Here is a 22,898-nt window from a genome sequence, read left to right on the forward strand (position 1 = left end):
GATTTTTCGAAGTTTTAGCGCAGTAGTGCGGGTACATAAATCAAAATTCAAATTGGTTGATTGTTAGCCGAAACAATTTAAACGAGAGTTGAAAATCTAATGAATATGAGTCTGTCGTTTTAAAGACAGTCATGAACGGAGATCGTATAATGTCGTTATAAATTTCGCACGGACTTTAACAGTCTAAACTGGTCTAAATATGAATTTTAGTTAGAGTGATAATTGGCTGTTGAGACCTTAGTGAAAGTTGTAGATCTCGTCGAAAGGATTCTGGGGATATAAAGAACGTCGAAAATAGAGCCCGTATGCGAATGTTATGGTCGTCGGAAGATCTATGAGAAACCGTCAGGGCTGATAACGTGGCACCACCTAGTGGTGCAACATGGCATGTTTGGATAGCACCTTCCACCGAGAGATAATGCGACATGGCGTAACGTGGGCGCAACACTTGGGACCATGAAATGGTCGCACGTGGCTGCTTCTAGAAGAGTGGGAGGTGGCCAAACCAGACGACTACACGTGTCACAAACCTGATGGGCCAGCAAATCAATAAGGCGCATCGCACCTATTGTCTGTGCATGGCGCACACTGTTCCTATATATATCAGCCGAAATTTTTACTTATTCCTCACATTTGTCTTCCAAAACACTCTCAAGCAACCCCAAACCCTCAAGTGACGATTTTAGTTATTTTTAGGGGTTAGTAGCAAGGCTCTGGAGCGCTAGTGAGCCCAAAGAAATAAGGCCTTCAGTTTTGGAGTTCTGCCTACGCAATTTCCCGGTTTTCGCTAAAACCTCTATTACATCAAAGGAAAGGCTAAGGTGTTAGGCGAAGCTTTGCCCAAATCACCAGTCATCCACCTAAGTCAGGTGAGTGCATAGTCTTTTTCATAAACATGATTTTAATACAAGTATTAATTAAAGTATTAAATATATGTCAAAAGGTTTATATGTGAAGCTATATGCGTATTGCCTTGATTATGTGTTACAAATGTATTTAATGATATACAATATGGGAATCAAATATCGTTCTATATGTGTTAAGAGATATATATCTATTATCACGAGATAATAATAAAATAAGTATTATTAGAGAGAGCGAAAGAGAGATAAAAATATATTAATACCTAAATATGTTGTACTAAATATGGACACTGAGATAGGATAGTGGTGTCTAAAGAGAGTTGGTATTCGGAGCCTAGTAATTTTGCCCGTTAATGATAATAGACTTATTATGGATGCCTAGTTCAATTAAATTTGATATTAGGTAGTCTCATACGTAAAATGTGTATGAACGGAGAGTAGAGTTATGTTTCGTGACACTTTCAGGTGTCGATGGTATGACATACTTACCGGAGTACAAATCGTATTCCTTTTTGGATGACCGGAAATGGTGGGTCCAGATCAGGGAACTGTAATGGTATGTTTGGTCATCTATTAGAGTAAGATGACAACACTTGATCATTCTAGACGATCTTGTGAATTACGTTGCTAGTGTGGGTTCATAACCCACAGACGTAGATGAAATGGGATACTATATTCATCAAATATTCTAATGGCACGAGTACCTTTATGACTTTCACCAGCTAAGGAACCCCCTTGCGGTGTAGTCAAGCCCTTTCTTTTAAATGGTTTATCTTCCTGATAATCATGGACTAGGATTTGTGAGGATCGATTGGGGTGGGTATGTATAGGTATGAGGTTTTATAGATATCCAAGTCGGAAATATATCTATATATTGTTTGGTAACAGTTGATTTTGCAGGATTAAGATATATATATATATATATATATATATATATATATATATATATTATAATAATAATAATAATAATAATAATAATAATAATAATAATAATAACAATATGGGATTGAAATCCATATGTACCTCACTAGGTTTCCCAACCTGAGCCACTCAGTTTGTATGCATCACATGTATCAAGACTTACGCTACTAGAACTTGATTAGGATACTGAGTGATTAAGAGACAGTTTGCAATGGTCTTCAGGATTATTAGGTCTTTACTCTGTAACTTCTATATCTATATTAATTATGACATTCGTAGGATTTTATCTAAGGCAATCTTGTTCGCAAAATATTTTTATATACTGAGATTTTCCGCAAATGAAGTATCATGATTTTTAAAAGCGTAAAGAAAGTTATTTTTGGTTTTGAAAATTAGATGATGTCACACCAATGAACGACATACATACTTTGTAGGATTGATAGACTAGGACCGTGAAAGTGATATTGAGATAAGAAGATTATTGGCGGTTGGTCTCGTTTAGAGTCTTGTTTTGAAGGTATAGAAACATATCATGTTTTTTGACAGGTTATGCATTCAAAAGTCTGGTGCCAAGGAGAATCCGGAAGACATGGTAACAAGGTCGTTTCCTAGAAAGAAGTTCAAGCTTTGCTTGGACTTGGTTGATGTTCGCATTAGGTAACACTACAAGAAAAAGTCGAAATAACGACGGAAAAATTCCGTAGCTAAAACATGATATTCCGTAGTTAAAATCATTTAGCGACGGAATTTGCTACGAATCCATTCTGTAGGCAAATTCTTCGTTAGTAAAGGTTCGTTACGGAATCCGTAGCACCTTCGCAACGGAATTTACAACAGACTTATTTCGTAGAAAACTTGCTATGGACTACATCCGTAGCAACAACGTAGCAAATTAACTATATTTTATTTCCGTAGCATGTCCGTAGTGAATTAACTACGCTCCGATCCGTAGTAAATCTGTCGCAAATTAACTACAAACTAAATTCGTAGCTAGTTTCTGTAGCATATCCACTATGGGTAATGGCGTAGCTAGTACTCCGTAGTAAATTTACTATGACCTAATTTTGTTACAAATTAACTACAAACTAGCCCCGTAGCTAATTTTCATAGCAAATCAACTATGGGTAATATTGTAGCAAACATTCTATAGTGAATTTACTAGGATGTATCAAATATGTTGTAGTAAATTTACCACAACCTACTTCTGTTGCAGAAAAACTGTGACGGAATATGTTTCATAGCAACATCCATAACAATTCAACTACAAAAATGTGACAAAATTAATTAAAATAAATACAAAAATGACTAGACTTTTTCCAAAGCAAATTAATAACAAAATCAACATTATGAAATTGCATTAAACAGTAAAAGAAATTACATAAACTCTTAATAAAAACATAGTTTATCATCAAATAAAATTTCACTTTGTCCAAAACACCAATTATAATATCTTAAACTTTTCGAAACATTTATTTTGTAAAAAAAAAACATCCATACATATTATAACTTAACCAATTTATAAAATTCAAATCCCCAATTTAGTAATTCCAAACATATTTTAGATAAATCCATTTGTTTGTAACTCGGTTATAATAGAATAATAAAAGCCTTAAAATCCGTAATAACATTTATGACAATGACCCAATCTTCAACCGCGTCAGTGTACAGTTAAGTCGAACCCTTACCCTTGTTGGTACCTGATGTACCTGTAATAATCATTTATAGAATAAAATGGTAAGCACAAAGCTTAGTGACTTCCAACACAACATAACATTAGAAATATTACACCCTGCTCCTACTTATCATGCCACCAACAAAATATGCAAACATCCATATAACATATAAACATTAATATCATATATCCCGTGTCTATTTGGGAACAAATCCCAAACAACACCCAAATAAAGACTCGGTATTCAACCGTCGAGTCGACGGACTTGGCGTTTCCGCCTTTGGTCCCCCTGACTTGGCACAATGGCCTTCGGTCAGTCGGCTCGGTATTCAGCCGTCGAGCCCCAACATATCGACTCAGTATTCAGCCGTCGAGCCTAAACATATCATGCATATACATTCCACATAACAAATAAGCACATCAAACATAACTAATGCAACAAGTATTACTTTAACTATCAACCATATAGTTCCTAGTCTCACCCGACCTAACAGTAGGCATATAATACTCTAAGGTTATGAAGTGAGGAACTCATCTCAAGTAGTCAAACACCCTTCAAATAATACAAACAGCCCTTCACACCAGGTTAACCTTCAACTTCCTAATAATGACCAAAAAGAGTTAAGTTATGGTACTTCGATATCTCAAAAGTGAAATTATAGTATTGTTCGGGACCTGTTTTACCCCCTAAAACGCCTTATTTTTCAAAACTGTTATATATGAATTAAGTACAGGTCATTAGCTTTAAAAGTAGTATTCGCACACCTCTGTATGATTTTTCTACAATTGTTGACGATTTTTACAAAACTGCATCGCAAAACAGTTCATTACGGACCAGTCTGGGTAAATGGTCGATTTCACCCTAGTTAGGGGCATTTATGGACTTTGGTCAAAACTAATGAAATGTATAGGACTCAAAAAAGAAACTCTGGCTTTTGGTTTCGACTAAAAAGGTTTTCGCATGATCGATATATCATCTCTCAAAGATATGGACAGATTAGGGTAAAATCCTGAAATCATAGCTTTGTCTTTTTAGGGTTAATTGGACCTCTTAACCCATTAAGACCTATCCAATGTGGCTTATAATCAGTAAAATGAGTTCATAACAGTAGATTACTTCATTGATATAGAATTCAATGAAAATCTCAACCCTTTTTCTTGAGATTTCTTGCATAAAACATCAAAATAAGTATAATGCCCTCATGGGAAGAATACCAACTAGGGTTTAAGGTTTGGGACCAAAACAACCCATGTCACCACTTAGCCCTTAAAACAACTTGGAGCATCACTACCCACTGCCATAGTGGCAGTGGTGGCTGGCGGTGACTGCCACCACCTTGGCGGTGGTGGTGGTGGTGAAGATTTCGTTTAAAGGTAGAAGAGAAAGAAGGAGAATAAGATTGCATGACTTACTTGAGAATGATGAATGTTTCTCCCTTGATGAAGATGTCGTAGCCTCCTTCCAACCTTCACTTTCGATTCTCCCTTCTTCTCCACTCCCGTTCTTTCTTTTCTCCCTTCTCACTCACGGCTACACAAAGAAAAACGGCACCCCCTTAACTTCATAGGGTTAGGCCGAAATTTTGAAGCTTAATAGGCCTTTTGGACGTGATTATGGGCTGCCCTAAGTTGGTGTCCGATCAAGGGGGGTCCAAGGCTTCAAAAACATAGCATTTGGCCCTTCAAGTTTGACATAACGGCTCCTCTAACCCCAAAAACAATTCCATTGCACAATGGGTCCATAATTAGCCCTAATTACCCCACCCTATTATTATTTTTTTAATATAGTTAAATATACCAGAAATAATAAATAAAGTATAATAAATTCACGTACCATGAACCGGGGCGTTACACCAATCAAATTAATCTAATAGTCAAACTCAACTAGAAATCCTAAACATGCAAAACAACTTTACTCAAAAGCCTTAATGCATAACTTAATGGAGTATAAAGTTAGGGCTTAACAAAATAATAATAAAAATGTATAAAGCTTCATTTCATGTCTTAGCCTAGGACTTCCCTGGACCAAAGTACTACAACCACCAACCATGGTGGCCTGTGGTGGCAGGAGCTGACTCACATTGGCGGTAGGAGGCTGCCAGTGGCGGTCCTTGGTGGTTTCACGGTGGAAAGAAGAAAAAGAGATGAGAAAAAGAGATGAAGAATTACCCAATAGCTAGAATGAGACTGGAACACTCCTCCTGACACCCTTTTCCCTACAAGTAGCACCTCCGGTAACACCAAGTCCGATAGTACCCTCCTTCCGATCGCAACTGTCCTTCATGTTGACCCTTTTCTCGACCGGCAAATGAAAACACGCTCATAATTTGGTCCTGGATCGATTAGGGTTAGATTAGGGCTTATAAACGTGTTTCTTGAAATCGTGGGCTGCCAAAAATCCAATCCCGATCTTCCCTAATTTATCCAGTCGAGTATAACGAAGAAAAACCTCGATTTTTCAATTTAGACCCTGATTTTTCCCATAATGACGGAAAATACCCTCAAAACAAATTTATTTTCACAGAAGGTTTTCAAGTGTGACACTTTTAGCCCCTAATTCTTCATTATTTTCCATTATTGATTCATGGATGTTATTTCATCTTAACTATTATTATTATTATTATTATTATTATTATTATTATTATTATTATTATTATTATTAGTATTATTATTTTTTCTTTATTTATTATTTAGCCACTTAATATTTATCGAATCTTTTTTATTCGTTTTTATCACCGATAAAATTCCTTCAACCTATTCTCCTTAATTATATAATTATTAATTTAATTAACACTCGATTCCTGAATCACTTATCATAAAAAAAAATAGAGCATTATAGGTTCATTTCCATTTCAATACATTTTCTATAAAAATAAGCCATGGTGACTTAAAATTGCATACTGGAAAATTCTATTGTATAATATTTATGGTTTTTATATTATAGTATAATAGCTATGACCTATGATCTTGTAGCAAATTCTGTAGCGACATAGCTACGGATTTTGAGTCCGTAACAAATGTCGTAGCAAGCTAGCTACGGACTTAGATGCGGTAGCAAATTTTGTAGCAAAATAGCTACAGATTTTGATTCCGTAACAATTTATGTCGCAAAGTAACTACAAACTTTAATCTGTAGCAACAGTTGTAGCAAAATACCTACGCCTTATAATTATGTAGCAAATTTCGTAGCATGATAACTACGGACTCCGATTGCGTAGCAAAATTCTGTAGTTATTCAAATATTAGCTATAGAATGCAATTTTGTAGTTAATTCCGTAGCAAATATACCTACGTCTAACTAGTTTGTAGTATATTCCATAGTAGAATAGTTATGGTTTTTAATTCTATAGTAAAATTCCGTAGTTATTCAAATATTACCCACGAAATGTAATTCTGTAGCAAGTTCCAAAGCAAAATAGCTACGACAAGCCATTCCGTAGCATAATCCGTAGCAGAATAACTACGGATTTTACTTTCATAGAAAATTTTCGTAGTTATTTCAACTTTTTCTTGTAGTGTAATCCCATTCAGGGCATGATGGAAGGAAGGGAGAGGAAGTTCTTTTTTGAGGTGGAGTTCAGAGGATGCTCAAGTCAAGGTGGAGATTGTTAAATGTAACTTGAGCATTTAGAGCATTATCATGGAGCATTTGAGTGCAATGGAGCTCTTGAGGTTCATGGAGCATGTGACAAAGGAACGAATCATTAGAGAAGGGAATGGAACATCAGACAAAGGAACGGGTCAAGTGACAAAGGAACGGATCTTCCAAAAGGGGGTATGGAGCAACTTGGAGCAACCGAAACAACTTGGATCAAAATGGAGCAACATGTTGCACCATCCAAGAAGAAGTTGCGCCATCTTTGGGAGCATGTTGCGCCACACTGAAGGGAGTTACGCCTTAAATGATGAAGTTGTGCCATGAGGGAAGATGTTGCGCCATCTTGTTTCCTTGATGAGACATGATATCCCTGATGAGTCACGAAGTCCTCTATGATGCTCAGAAGTTGGTGATGCTCAAGGAATACACCATGTTGTGCCGCCATGATGGATGTTGGGTCACTAGTGTTCATGATGTGCCACTTATGAATCATGATGATCCACTTTGACGTAAGGTAATCCATCATGTGCGTTGCTGATACTCATATGTTGTATGTCATGGATGAAAGCTCTAGAATCTACTGCATGGCGTATTGTAATTGGTTGAAACCTTTCATGGGATAATAGGCTTGGCCCATTAGGGTTTTAGGTATGATCCCTCAAGTATAAATAGGGATGCATGATAAATCATTTGAGGTGTCTTTTGTATTCTAGAGTTATTAGCCACACCCAAACAGCCTTCATTAAAGACCAAAACATTCTTGAGGGCCACTAATCATCAATGAAGTCATATATTGGCTTAGGAAAAGCAAAACCAAGGCCTTCCTATTCAAAGTAGATTTTGAAAAGGCATTTGATTGCCTTAATTGGGGTTATTTAGACTCGGTGATGGAACAAATGGAATTCAGGGGAAAATGGAGAAGCTGGATTAGGGGCTGCTTATCGTCAGTTAGAGCCTCTGTAATAGTAAAAAGGTCAACAACTAAAGAACTTGATCTTGGAAGGGGAATTCATCAAGGGGACCCACTATCCCTTTTCCTCTTTATCCTGGTTGTAGAGGGCCTAAACGTTGCCATGGAAGAAGCCGTGGAACAAAAGATCTTCAAAGGAATAGCACTTCCAAATTCAGGCCCAGTACTATTCCATTTCCAATACACATATGACGTGATTTTCCTAGGCTCTTGGTCCATTTCCAATGCCAAGAACCTAATTAGAATATTGCGTTGCTTTGAATTATCTTTTGGGCTCAGGATAAACATGTTGAAGAGCAAAATTTTTGGTTTGGGGGTGAACAATCTTGAAACTGAACTGTTAGCTAGGAGTATATACTGCTCTGTTGGTTGCACACCTTTCACATATTTGGGAATGCCAGTGGGGGCTGCCATGTCAAGAATATCACAGTGGAGCTCCCTCATAAACAAGTTCCAATCTAAATTATCCAATTGGAAAGCATCATCTATTTCTTTTGGTGGAAGGTTAACATTATGTAAATATGTACTTGGCAGTCTGGGAACATGCCTATTCTCATTATATAAGGCTCCTGTAAAGATCATCAACACCCTCGAAAACCATAGAAGGCGTTTCTTTTGGGGAGGGTCATCAGACAAAAACAAAATGGCATGGATAGCGTGGGACAAGGTTCTTGCCAGATTTGACGCCGGAGGCCTTGGTATTGGAAGCTTGAAATCTCAAAATCTTGCATTACTAGGGAAGTGGTGGTGGCGTTTCAAAGCAAATAAAAAAGAGGTGTGGAAGGATGCCATAACAGCCTTTTACGGTAACGATGGGGGTTTCAACGCTCCCTCAAAAGCAAAGAAAAAAGGTTTCTGCTGAGGCACCATCGTAAATTTGCACTCTGCCTTATCAAAATATGATTTAGACTTGCAAAACCTCTTCACAAATCCTATTTCAAACCAATCTGATGGGAGGTTCTGGAAGCTTGACACATCGGGTGTATACATCGTAGCCTCACTGAGAAACCACATTGACGACAAGCTCCTCCCAAAAACAAACAATTGCTGGATTTGGAGCTACCTTGTTCCTCGGAAAGTAAACATCCTGACTTGGAGAGTTTGTCACGGCAGATTACCAACAAAAGAAAACCTACACAAACTGGGAATTGGTTCCGATATGTTGTGCACCCTCTGCATTCAGCATGTAGAATCAGAAACCCACCTATTCACATCATGTTCAGTATCATTAAAAGTTTGGGGAGATATCAAAGTATGGTGGCATTTATTTCCATCGAGCTTCCATTCGGTCTCAGAACTACTTTAGTGTAAGAATATATTTCCACCTAAAAAAGAACTAGGATTGTTTCAAGAATCTGTATCCTTGGTCTATATCTGGGTCGTCTAGAAATTCAGGAACAAGTTGGCTCATTCAGTCAAACACATCTCACCGTCAGGTCTCGCAAATGAAATCTAGACCCTATCATATCTATGGATAAACGCTAGACATAAATCTAAAAAGCTTAGATGGCTAGAATGGTGTTGCAACCCAATTCTTGAGTCCGATCTGCTGTAAGTTCATGGGGGTGGGGTTGGGTCAGTTTGGGTTAATTTAAATGGTGTCTTGGGGTATGCCAAGTAGCAGTTAAGTGTCTGTTTGGTGTGTGTTTCTTTCTCTCGGGTAGACATCTTTCTAGGAACACAGCTGCACTTGGCATTTTCTTTCGTGTTTCTTTCTAGTGTTTGGTGTTATATAATAAAGGGGGGGTGCATTTTTATTTTGGCATGTGTTTGTTTTTCTTTCTCTCTTTCTGTTCTCGCTTTTTCCTTTTGTTTCTTGTCGCATGGTCTTACAATCATTTATCCAATCCTGATGGTTCATCTTCGGTTATGCTGCATATTATTCTGAATCTGCCTTCTTAGAGGATCCTCTTGAAGATAGTCTCACAACATTTTGTTAAACTTTAGACACATCTCGCTTTCCCAAAGGCGTATTATGCAACTCAAATCTTACTGTTGGCAAAGGTTCCCCTCATGGTGGCTCTTGATTCATGGTCTGAAACACCACATTTTGCATGTATTGTCCCTATTGGTGTTGTCTCTTCAAAGGTTGAAGCTACTTCAAACATAGTTGTTGTCATTTGGTGATCTCCAGTTTATACATTAGTTTGGTTTCCATTACAAATCTCTAGTCATCATTAATTTTGTCTAGTTTTAGTTCACTTTCAGTTTTCTTCCTGGTCTCATTTTCTTTATGTACTGATTTTTCCCAGTGATAACATTGTCATATGATTATATCAAAGAGAAATTACAAGGGTTCTCAGAGAAAAGCATAAAGACTACAAGGAATAAAGCGGATATAAATACTAGCTAGACAGAAACCCTAATGGGATAAAGACAAAAAGGGCCCATAAACAAGCGGGCTAATAATATAGACTAACATCCCCCCTCAAACTCACAATGCCGCAGCAATAAGCATTGAGAGTTTGTCACATAAGAACCGAAACTGAGAAGCCGATAAAGCCTTCGTAAAAATATCTGCAAGCTGCAAAGTTGATGAAACAAATGGAAGCGAAATGGTCCCAAGCTGCAGATGATGACGAGTAAAATGACAATCAATCTCAATGTGCTTCATCCGCTCATGAAAAATAGAATTCTTCACACTTTGTATCGCACTTTTATTATCACAATTCAAGGGAGTAGGTGAAGAAATGTAAACTCCCATATCCGCAAGCAGCCACTGTAACCAGATAATATCGTATGTAGTTACAGCCATAGCACGATATTCAGCCTCCGTGGAAGATCTAGAGACAACATCCTGTTTCTTGCTCTTCCATGAAATAAGAGACTCTCCAAGAAATAAACAAAATCCAGTGGTAGACTTACGATCATGACGATCACCATCCCAATCAGCATCACTATAGGCACGTAACTCAAGAGAAGATGTCGAGGGAAACAAGAGAGTCTGAAACTGAGTGCCACGAAGATATCTCAGAATACGAAGAACAGCTCCCCAATGAATAGAGGTAGGTGCAGTAACAAACTGACTGGCAATATGAACAACATGAGCAATATCTGGACGAGTGACTGTGAGATAAACCAAACTTCCTACCACAGTACGATAAAGATTCGGATCAGATAAAGCAACACCATCAATAGGAGAGTATCGAGCATTGGTTTCAAGAGTGGTATCAACAGTCCGATTGTCAGAAAGTCCCGCCCGCATAAACAAGTCAGATATATATTTAGTCTGGGAAAGAAGGTACCCTTTCTTAGACTGAGCGACCTCAATACCCAAGAAATAATGCAACAAGCCCAAATCCTTCATAGCAAATCAACGAGCTAGATCATGCTTCAAAGACTCAATACCACCATGGTCATCACCTGTAATAATCATGCCATCCACATATAAGGACAGAAGAATCCGTCCTACACTCGAGCATCTAACAAACAGAGCAGAATCGTGATTACTCTGGACAAATCCAAGAGAGGTAATCACTGTGGAGAATTTCTCAAACCAAGCACGAGGGGATTGCTTGAGCCCATACAAAGCTTTGCGAAGCCGACAAACCTCGCCCGGTCAGTTCTGAATTCCTGGAGGAGGGGTCATATAAACCTCTTCATGAAGGTCACCATTCAAAAAGGCATTCTTGACATCCATTTGAAAGATCTTCCACTGTCGAACGGATGCAACTGCAATCATAGTACGAACTGTCGTCATCTTTGCAACTGGGGCAAATGTCTCCTCGTTGTCAAAACCATACTGTTGGCAATACCCTTTTGCTACAAGTCTAGCCTTATATCGTTCAACAGAGCCATCAGCTTTTGTTTTTATCTTGTACACCCAACGACAACCTATCATATGTTTCCCAGGAGGAAGAGAAACCAAATCTCATGTATGAGTCTGATGAAGAGCAGTGAGTTCTTCAGCCATAGCATTCTGCCAAAGAGGATCTGAAACAGCTTCTCTATATGATTCAGGTTCAGACAGATGATGGATGCTTGCTATAAAAGAAGCAAACGGTCCTGAATATGTAGAGTAAGAAAAATCTGGTAGCTTGGTGGACTTGACAGGACGAGAAGATCTCCTGAGGGGTGGTGGTGGAGGAGGATCCTCAACTTCAATAATCGGAGGATCAGGCTCAGGAACAGGTGGAGTCGAGGCACCCTCTGAAGAAGTGGGTGTGTCATGTGCTGAGGGATCATGTGGCATAGATGAGTCTTGATCCTCTATATCTTCATTAAAAGGATCAATACGCAGAAGATCAGACTTTGTTACATTGTGGGCTGTAGCAGGAATCGAGTAGAAAGGAATATGTTCCAAAAAAGTAACATGCCGAGAAACATATAACTTCTGACTCATAGGATCATAGCAACGATATCCTTTCTGACCAATCCCATACCCCAAAAATACACAAATAGCAGATTTCGGCCCCAGCTTGTTCCTTTCAACATGAGGACGAAGAACAAAACAAGTACATCCAAAAACTCGTAAGGAAGAGTAGTCTGGTGGATGACCATATAACTTATCAAAAGGAGATATTCCTGAATTCAATGAAGTAGGGATACAATTAATCACATACACAACAGTTAGGACTGCTTCTCCCCAAAAGACACTAGGGACCTGCGCAGACAGGAGCAATGAGCGGGCAGTCTCAACAATATGACGATGTTTTCGTTCTACCACACCGTTTTGCTGAGGTGTGTCAGTACACGAAGACTGGTGTATGGTACCATCAGAAGCAAGTAACTTAGTGAAATCATTAGAGGTATATTCACCCCCTAAGTTACACCTGAAGCACTTAATCACAGCCGAATGTTGAGTTTTAACAAGAGCTCTAAAATTGTTGTAAATACCAAAGAAATCAGATCTGCATTTCATAAGATAAACCCATGTATATAGAGTATAATCATCTATAAAAGATACATAATAGGTTGACCCACCCTTTGTGGATACTGGTACAGGACCCCACACATCAAAATGAATAATATCAAAAGGAGCAGTAGAACAAGACATACTTTTATTAAAGGGTAAAGCAGAAAATTTTGCTAGTTTGCAACCACTACAATCAGAAATATCACAAGAGTTTAAATGACCCAAAACACCACTAGATGCTAAGAAATTCAACCGTGATACAGACACATGTCCCAAACGAGAATGCCAAAGATAAAACTCAGATGACAAAGGACTCAAACGAAAAGAAGATAAATCAATGCTGGAAGCAGCAACATCAGATACTTTGAGGACCTCCAAGACATATAGTTCCCCCACCCTACGGCTGATCCCAATCACCTTCTGGGTGTGTTGATCTTGTATAACACAGACAGAATCAGAAAAGAACACCCAGTTACCAGACTTGCATAACGGACTGACTGAGGCAAGGTTCAAAGTAAGTTTGGGAATGTAATAAACATCAGGAAGAGTTATATGAGAAATGGAGACAGACCCAACACCCTCAACTAGCATAGATGTATCACTAGCAGACTTAACAGAAATAGATTACACTTACGACAAAGAAATAAATGATGACAAATGAGGAGTCATATGATGGGTTGCACCAGAATCTAAAATCCACAAAGATGAGGGAATACCTGAAGTGTCAGATGAAGAAGGACCAGAATGAGACATAGATACAGACATGGCAGTGGGATTAGAAGCCAAATACTATCTAAAGCTCTCAAACACCTTGGGATCCAATGCAAATGGTGGCATATGTCCAACAGATTCTGTGTCAATTGGTGGAACAGCAGCAACAACAAACTGTGGAGGACGAGGGGTTTATGGAGGAGTACCAGAGGAACGCGACTGTTACTTCTGTTGACCAGACCTATTTTGTTGCCTTGACTGAGGTTGACCAGATTTACCCTTGTTGACTAACAATGGACACTGAGCTTTCCAATGATTCTTCTGTTTGCAGAATGCACACTCATCATAAGCGACTCTTGAAGTTTGTCGAGATTGATTGGAGGAGACATCAAGCACAGCAGGAGCGGGAGTAGGAGTAGAGGTTGCTTTAAACCCTTTATCTGCATGGGACTTGATACGAGTCTCTTCTACAATTAACTCATGGACACCTGAATCAACTGAAGGAAGAGGAGAGCGATGAAGAATTGTTCCACGAAGACCTTCAAAATCAGAACGCAAGGCCATCAAGAACTGAACCAAGCGTTGTTCTTCCCTCCTAGCAATTTAAGGCTCAAAATCTTTTAACTCTTTAGATTCAGTAAGAGCCAATTGATCCCAGAGATCAGACATAACAGCATAGAAATCTTGAATGCTCTAGTCATTCTGTTGAAGGGCACGAATATCATATTCCAATTGGTATTGTTTAGCAAAATTGGACTGAGTATACAGTCTCTCCAAGTGATTCCAAACTTCCTTTGATGTATCATACTTAGCCAACTGCATACCAATGGACTGAGTAACAGAGTTATTGATCCAAGTAATAACCTTGGAGTTATCAGTCTCCCAAGCATCAAGCAACATATCATAATTCTCAGTTTGAGGCACTGAGGGTTTGGCTTTAGTCCCAGTGACATAGCCCCACATATTCTTCCCACGAAGGAAGTTCTTCATAACGTAACTCCAATACGTATAATTCTTTCCATCCAAACGAGTACTGATTGACTGAAGGGAATCATCCTTTCCAGTCATGTTGATAGTGAATGAATAACCACAATGACAATATAATAATCTGAGAATGAAAGGAGTAACAAACCAGCGGAAGCAATCACTTGAATAACGAATCAACAACAATTATGAACCAACAGCAGCAACAAACCAACAGTAGCAACGAACCGACAGCAGCAACGAATCAACATATAAAAAAAAACGAATACCAGTGATAATGAACGAAAACGGCATGCTACAGTAACCCTAGACTGCTACAAAGACTTCTAACAACGTATCGAACCTCTGCTCTGATACCATGATAACATTGTCATATGATTATATCAAAGAGAAATTACAAGGGTTCTCAGAGAAAAGCATAAAGACTACAAGGATTAAAACGGATATAAATACTAGCTAGACAGAAACCCTAATAGGCTAAAGACAAAAAGGGCCCATAAACAAGCGGGCTAATAATATAGACTAACACCCAGCTCCATTCTTTAATACATTTTCTCTTTGCCGTTCAAAAAAAATGTATATCATTTAATATAGGTTGAGAATTTCGAAAAGTTATATTGAGACCAATTTTACTAGGGTCATAATAATTGGTTTTGTCAAACTATTTGTCAAATTAAATTATCCCATAAAATTTTCGCACATCGTAAAAATCCAATTTACAAAATTAGTATTCATTTTGTCTTAAATAAATAAGAAAAAAAATTATATATCTATATTACGCACCTTCTCATTTCTAGCAATTCTTGTGACTATCCCTTACAAAAATGATCTTGTAAAACACAAGACATGGGGTTAATGAACTCGCATGCAAGCATGCAGAAACAAATACGCACCTAAATTATAATAACTAATAATTCAGTGCACAATTCCCCATTTGTGGCTATTTATAAATTATAAGTAAAGAAATATATTAGTGGAAGATATATAAAAATATAAAACCAACGGAATGGCAGAAAGGGCAGAAAGGCCAATCTGGGGATTTGTAATGTTTCAACAAATATAGTACTCACTATTCTGTTTTATGTGGTATGGTTTAGGTATGCTTTTATTAAGCTGAAAATTGGGTTGGATTCGGGTTGACGGGTTACGGGTTGGTGGGTTGGCGGGTCAGAAAACATAAACTCAACCCAATCCATATAATATATGGGTTGACGGGTTGACGGGTCACGGGTTGGTGGGTTGGAAACCTCAACCCAACCCAACCCATTAAACTCGTTTAAGTATATGGGTTCGCGGGTTCACAAGTTCAAACCCAACCCATATAACCCGTTTAATAAATAAGCAACGTATTTTAAAAAATGAGGTTTTTTCAACATAAATTCATAAAATGATTAAAGTAATTAACATAAAAAAAGGTTTTCAACAACACTTCTTAAAATCAATAACATCCAAATAAAAATGAAATATAAAAACATTCATAGAAAGTGGATGTGTTCTTCATTCGTGACTTGTGAGTATCTAAAAATAACGACATGTATTTTTTCTTTTTTTGATTAACGAACCGCAAACACTGATTAATCACATATGAATACGGAAGGAATACAATTATACGAAACATTACGAATACGAATGGAAATCAAATTTCATTAATAATTAAATATATCATTTTTTAAATGTAATATATATATATATATATATATATATATATATATATATATATATATATATATATATACGGGTTGGTGGGTTGACCCGCGAACCCAAACAGATAACCCAACCCAATCCATGAAATAAACGGGTTGGTGAGTTGGCAGGTTGACGGGTTGGCGGGTCAAAAATGTCAACTCAAACCCGTCTATTTTCGGGTTGGGTCAGTGTCGGGTTACGGGTTGGATCGAGAGTTGTCACCCCTAGCTTTTATCATAGAATATAATCTAATATTTCATCTATATACCGTCTAAAAGTATTTTATTAAAACACTATATGAGTACTTAAATATCATAACATAAGTAAACACTTGGTTAATTACATGACCATTATTTACCACGAAATATTCAATACGATAATAATATCATATATAATAATAAGTTGTTAACATATATTCTATGATGTAATTTTTTTAGAGAAATATTTTGTTTTAGTTTAAATTTTGTTAATTACAACTCCTAAAAAAATTATGCAAACTTCTGACATTTTGTTATGAATCAATATGTGGTATAATATTTACACAAACCGATATATATAAAATCATTATATTTTGTCATTGATTTACAACTTTTATATACGTGTGCGTATACACACACAGAAAGGGCTAGCGGCGCAGCTTGTTGCACGTTTGTCTTCAATCGATATGTATTGAACTATATGTTAAACCTGAAAAAAAATTGATAATAAGTTAATTTTAAATACAAATATATATATATATATATATATATATATATATATATATATATATATATATATATATATATAACTAGGATCAGTTGAGAACACCAAGCTTCGCCGAAGATAAAGACTATTGATGGAGTCTTCGATCACCTCATTTCTCCTTCGTCTTCGATCTTCAACAATCCATTTACCTCTCACCAATCTGCAACGCCGCCGCCTCCTTCTGCTGCCCTAGCCCCTACAACGCAAGCTTCGCCGAAGATGGTGCAGCGACGTCGACTTCCCTGACCATTGAGGCGTCTCACAAGAGACGAGGATTTGAGACGAGGAGACGGGAGTGGATTCAAAGCATGAAACACAATTTGAGGTAATTTGGTTGAAGGAAATTGAGATACGGAGGGAATAAATCGAACGCACATGGGTGTATATCAATTCTCCTGTTCTAAATCTACAATCGATGATTTTTTTGAGGTTAATGGTCTTCATCGTGTGTATATCAATTCTCATGAATCGATTTTTGTTAATTTTAATCCAATATCCTATTTTTTCATCAATTTTCTCGTTCCTGTTCTTATAGTCAATTTGATTTCATGATTATTAATTTGATTCATCTCAAACATGAAAATTTCTGATGATCTGTGAGTGAAATCGATCTTTGAAGAATCGATTTGGTGTTTGATTGAATGCTAATCTCGAAGTCTGGTGATGAACGGACGAACCAATTGGATGTCAAGACTGAATCGTTTGCTGGGATTATCGGATTCTTGGTTGTTTATAGTGATTCTGATTTTGATCGGAATTAATTTGATGACTGGTTCGCAATCGCTAAATGGGTTTTACATTCGGGGCTTAAGACATCGGTTAATTCGCAATCTGTGATAAAGCTGAGTCGGAATGGTTGAGATTGTTCTACATAGTCAAAACCATAAAAGTCAAAATCGACTTATGTAAACGAAGAACAGTGGATTGTTGATTTGGTTGTGGAGGGCGTATTTGACATCGGGTTCATTGGCTTTGTATCTGGGACGATTGGGCTGTTTGATGAAATGCGTGAGAGAGGTATTCATTTGTGAATAGCTGGGTATTCATTTGTTAATAACAATGTATTCATTTGTAAATAGCAGTGTAATCATGTGTGAATGAGAGTATTTATTTATGATTAGATGTATTCTTTTATTCATTTGTGAATACCAGGGTATTCATTTGTTAATAACAATGTATTCATTTGTAAATAGCAGTGTAAACATGTGTGAATAAGTGTATTTATTTATGATTAAATGTATTCTTTTATAAAGAAATGATAATTTTTACACCCCTTTTGTTTTCGGTTGATTAAAAGAAAGGTGGATTACTTGTAAATTGATATGTATTCATTTGTGATTATAGTAGTATTAGTTTTTTTTGAAAAAAAAAATCGTTATGAATACAAATGTATTGATTTGGGGTTGGATTTCTATTAATTTTTTCGAAAAAAAAACGTGAAATAGGATAAAAAAAGTTATTTTTTAAGAAAAAAAATTAATTTTTATTAGTTTAAAATTTTTTTTTTGATAAAAATATTTTTTATATTTCATTAATAAGAAAAATAAAAAATCAAATATTTCATTCTTTTTTGGTAACTGATCCAAAATTTAAGGGAATTTGATTGATTTTATTTTATTTTAATTTAATTAAAATATACAATTACTAATATGATCTTATATATTGATTGGTCTAAAACTGTTCTCGCGTTCTCAACCTTTTAGGTGTTCTCATTTGATCATTTCTATATATATATATATATATATATATATATATATATATATATATATATATATATATATATATATATATATATATATATATATATATAGAGAGAGAGAGAGAGAGAGAGAGAGAATTAGGTTCATATATAAACTTTAATTATTGTCTGAATGTGTGATCAAATGTGGTCCAATCATTTGATAAGAGCATTATAGTAAAATTCATTGATTGAATAATTAAATGAGATTTTCTAATATATGCCCTAAGGGCACATGTAAGAAATTTTAATTATGGTAAATATAAGACATGGTAAATATTAGATGTCTATTATTATTGGGATCAAGATTTCATATTAATTAACTTCCTACTTCGTTTTTTTTCCAAATTTTCACTTTTATTATTTCCCTATAATTTTCCCTACTAAAACGTATGAGTAGCACAGTTCCCTCTTAAATTTCCCTCCATTTCATGATTTATATATTAATATTTTTGGATTGCTTTTTTTTGGTGATGATACCGTCACTTTTATCAAATAACCAGGAGGATTAACAAAGCATTTGGCAAGCATTACATATGAAAGAACCTATTTTTTTTGGATCTGAATGAGGTTCCTGTTGAAGAAAATTCGATAGATGCTCATAATGAAAAAACTGTTATCGAAGAAGAACAGGGTCAAAACAACAACGCAAGTTTTTATGAACCATTCGTTGGTCAATGTTTTCTAAGTGAAGAAGAGGCTCTTATTTTTTATCAAAATTATGCGAGAAATAATGGGTTTTCGGTTCGAAAAGGAAAATTCGTGAACAGTAAAACGGGAGAAAAGAAAAGACGTGACTTTTTTTGTCACCGTGAAGGAAAGCTGGAGTTTAAAAAAGATTTCACGAAAAAAAACAAGAAACCGAGGTTATACAAGATGTGAATGCAAGGCCCACATGCGAATAACATTGAGAAGAATTAATGAAATTTTCTCTGAAGAGTGGCAAGTCACCAAGTTTGTTGCGGAGCATAATCATATTGTGTTGTCTACTCAAGAGGTTCGATTTTTACCATCTTACCGTAATATTACATTAGAGAATGAAAAACGTATACTTTTATTAAAAGAAGGGGGTTTGTCTGTTACACAAATTATGAGGGTGATGGAGCTTGAAATGAATGTGAAACATGGAGAACTTTCTTTTCTTAAGAAGGATGTCAATAACCTTTTTACCAAAAATCATAAACTACACTCACAGAATGATGCAAGAGAGTTTTTGGAGTATTGTAAAAGTGCTAAAAGTGAAAATCTTAATTTTCAATATGCATGTACACTAGATAGTGAAAATAGGCTAGAACATATTTTTTGATGTGATGCTCATTGTTTTGAATTGTACCAAAAATACGGAGATGTTGTGGTATTTGATACTACATACAAGGTGAATTCATACGACATGCCATTTGGCATATTTGTTGGTATTGACAATCATGGAAGAACTATATTACTTGGTTGTGCACTTCTACGTAACGAGAAACTAAACACGTTTGAATGGCTCTTTAAGGTAACTATATTTTTGTTTTATTTTTTTTTTAACTTAATTGCATTAGTATGTAAAAAGTTTCTTAAAATTATTTTATTTTCAGAATTTTGTGCAATTGATGAAAAAGTCACCGAAAACGATATTGACCGATCAAGATCCTTGGATGAAACAAGCAATTGAAACGAAGATGCCTTACACTAAACATGCATTTTGCATATGGCATATCACCACTAAGTTTAGTAGTTGGTTTACTTCGGTCCTAAAAGCTGAGTACTCAAGTTGGTGCACCGAATTTTACAACTTATATAAGTTAGACTCGGTTGAAGAATTTGAGCAACAATGGCCATTAGTCATTGCAAAATACAATCTCGAAAAGAATAAACATGTGATAGCATTGTACCAAATTAAAACATTTTGGGTTCCAAGTTATCTTCGTGGCTTTTTCTTTGGTGGCATGACGACCACCTGAAGATCGGAGAGCATAAATTCGTTTATGAAAAAGTTTATATCTTCTCATACATGTCTAAGGGACTTTATTAGACAAGTGGGTACTGGTATTTAGTTTACTACATTTTTTTTAGTTTAAACTTTTTTTTATTAATCTTTTTACTCATAATTGTATAGGTTGATCTTGCTATTGAAGATGTTGGGCATAAACAAATGCATGATGGTATGTTGGCAAAATATCAAGAGTCGCATTTTAGATCATTATCACCGTTAGAAAAACAAGGTTACCAAGTTTTGACTCCTTTTGCATTCAAAAAGTTTCAAGAACAATTTGCTCAAGCAATTCAATATTCGGTTCGGGAAGAAAACGACACAAGTTTTATTGTCAAACATTACAAAGCGGCTCGATGTCATCAGGTGGTTTGGGATGGTAAGATGGCTAAATGCACTTGCAAAAACTTTGAATTTGTCGGGATACTTTGTCGTCATATCTTAAGCGTTTTTCTCCGTAAGGACTGCTTTGAAATTCCTTCTAGTTATTGGCTATCACGGTGGAGTCGTGAAGAAGCTCAATTTACAGAAATCTCTCTATTACAGCAAGAAGGAAATTTTGATGTTTCATCATCTTGTGGAAACAATAGTCATCTCGTAACTAATGCAATTGAGTTGGTTCAATGCACTATCATCTCAAAAACAAAAGGACGACCTAAGCAAAAACGAATGAGAAGTGGAAAGGAATTAGCGAGACAAGTAAAGCGTTGTAGACTTTACAAATCTTCTAGTCATAACTTCAGCACATGTCCAGAGGATAATAATTCTCAACAAGTGGATAAAACAAAAAAACTTGATATGCAAATAGAAGATTTCAATCCCATCTTTCATTTTAAATGTTAAAGTGTGAAATTACTATTAAACTCTATTTTTTGTTTTCATTATTAGTTTCAATTCTCATCTTTTATTTTAAATAAATAAAAAGGCTTGTCAAATGCTTAGTAAATGTTCCTGGGAGTTATGATAAAAATTGGTGAATATATGATGTAAAAAAAAGAAATCCAAAAAAGCAATATATAAATCATGGAATGGAGGAAATTTTTAGAGGGTACTAAAAATCTAAAATATAGTATCATTTCCTACGTATTAGTAGGGAAGATTAAAAGAAAATAATAAAAGTATAAATTTGGAAAAAAAAAATAGGAAACTAATGAATGTCAAATCGTGGTTGAAACAATAATATTTAGATATATCTAATATTTGTCATAATTAAAATTTCTTATATGTGCCCTTAAGCCCATGTTAGAAAATCCCTAATTAAATAACCAAATTTAAAACCTATAATCTAGTAAAGTTAAATAATTATCATTAATTTAAAATCCCTTTATTTAGGCAATTCAAATCACTAGCACATCTTCAACACTTATCGTCGTCATCATCATTATATACACACCTCACCATCTTCATCAAGAACAAATCCTCGACATCACAAATCCACCATTTTCATCACCATCTCCGAACTTCGATAAACCACTGTGTTGTTTATCTTAGACACTAACTTGTTGATCGAGCAAAGGAGACACAAGCATTGTTATTTTTTTACCCATCTGTTGATATAAAAGAGAAATGTTAAGGAGATGGAGCAATCAAAGATTTTATGAGTCATCATCTCTTGTCATGGGGTTTGTAGCTAGTGGTATTATTGGTTCATCATTCTTTTTCTATACGGCCTAATCTTCTCTACTAGCATTATCCCCACCTGTAAATCACCAATCAACCCAAATTGTAATCATCTTGAAAAACGCACAAAAGAGGATGTGGTGATTATATTCTTGAAGAATAAAAGGAAATATGATAGTTCATTCTCACAGAATGTACAAAAACATTAATATTTTTTCTAAATGTTTGTATTTACGTTACAAAAATTGATTTACGTTACAAATACATAAGAATTCTTTTAGAATTCATGTTGCTTTGAAGAATGCAAGTTTGATTCAAAACCAGTTATGAATGAATACATGTAACAAGCTAATTCTAAAAAATATTTAGCAAATGTTTTTTATTGAAAGCCAGTTCGGTTTATGTTATAGTGAGTTCACCGGAAAGAATGATATTCTCTAAGAATTGTATTAAATATGAGAGTAATTGAATGCATATTCTTTAAGAACAATATTAAATATTCTTTAAGAACAATATTAAATATGATATGTATGTTATCAATCAACGTCTTTTACGAAACAA

General features: G+C 35.7%; 2 protein-coding genes across 2 annotated transcripts; one reads left to right on the top strand and one right to left on the bottom strand.

Moving 5' to 3' along the window:
• Nucleotides 1-13,812: 13,812 nt before the first annotated feature.
• LOC145158486 (uncharacterized) lies at nt 13,813-14,658 on the bottom strand. The gene is made up of 2 exons (XM_079077379.1): nt 14,357-14,658; nt 13,813-14,185 (listed from the first exon to the last, which is right to left on the bottom strand). Exons 1-2 carry the CDS (start codon nt 14,656-14,658, stop codon nt 13,813-13,815), a joined length of 675 nt encoding a protein of 224 aa, XP_078933505.1.
• A 5,474-nt stretch (nt 14,659-20,132) lies between these two features.
• Nucleotides 20,133-21,560, top strand: LOC145158487 (protein FAR1-RELATED SEQUENCE 11-like). The gene is made up of 3 exons (XM_079077380.1): nt 20,133-20,240; nt 20,323-20,604; nt 20,844-21,560. The coding sequence occupies exons 1-3, from the start codon at nt 20,133-20,135 to the stop codon at nt 21,558-21,560; spliced, it is 1,107 nt and encodes a 368-aa protein (XP_078933506.1).
• Nucleotides 21,561-22,898: the final 1,338 nt, after the last annotated feature.

This window comes from Lactuca virosa, chromosome 2 (assembly GCF_052849685.1).
Source record: "Lactuca virosa cultivar CGN04683 chromosome 2, Lactuca_virosa_CGN04683_v6, whole genome shotgun sequence".
NCBI lineage: Eukaryota > Viridiplantae > Streptophyta > Magnoliopsida > Asterales > Asteraceae > Lactuca > Lactuca virosa.

What these genes read in the sequence shown, in the direction of transcription:
- LOC145158486 (XM_079077379.1), bottom strand. Translation starts at nt 14,658, where the DNA reads ATGACTGGAAAGGATGATTCCCTTCAGTCAATCAGTACTCGTTTGGAT. An exon ending in TGGAATCACTTGGAGAGACT is followed by an intron (nt 14,186 to 14,356) that starts GTATACTCAGTC and finishes TTAAATTGCTAG; the next exon opens with GAGGGAAGAACAACGCTTGG.
- LOC145158487 (XM_079077380.1), top strand. Translation starts at nt 20,133, where the DNA reads ATGCCATTTGGCATATTTGTTGGTATTGACAATCATGGAAGAACTATA. An exon ending in CGTTTGAATGGCTCTTTAAG is followed by an intron (nt 20,241 to 20,322) that starts GTAACTATATTT and finishes TTTTATTTTCAG; the next exon opens with AATTTTGTGCAATTGATGAA. An exon ending in ATCTCGAAAAGAATAAACAT is followed by an intron (nt 20,605 to 20,843) that starts GTGATAGCATTG and finishes ATAATTGTATAG; the next exon opens with GTTGATCTTGCTATTGAAGA.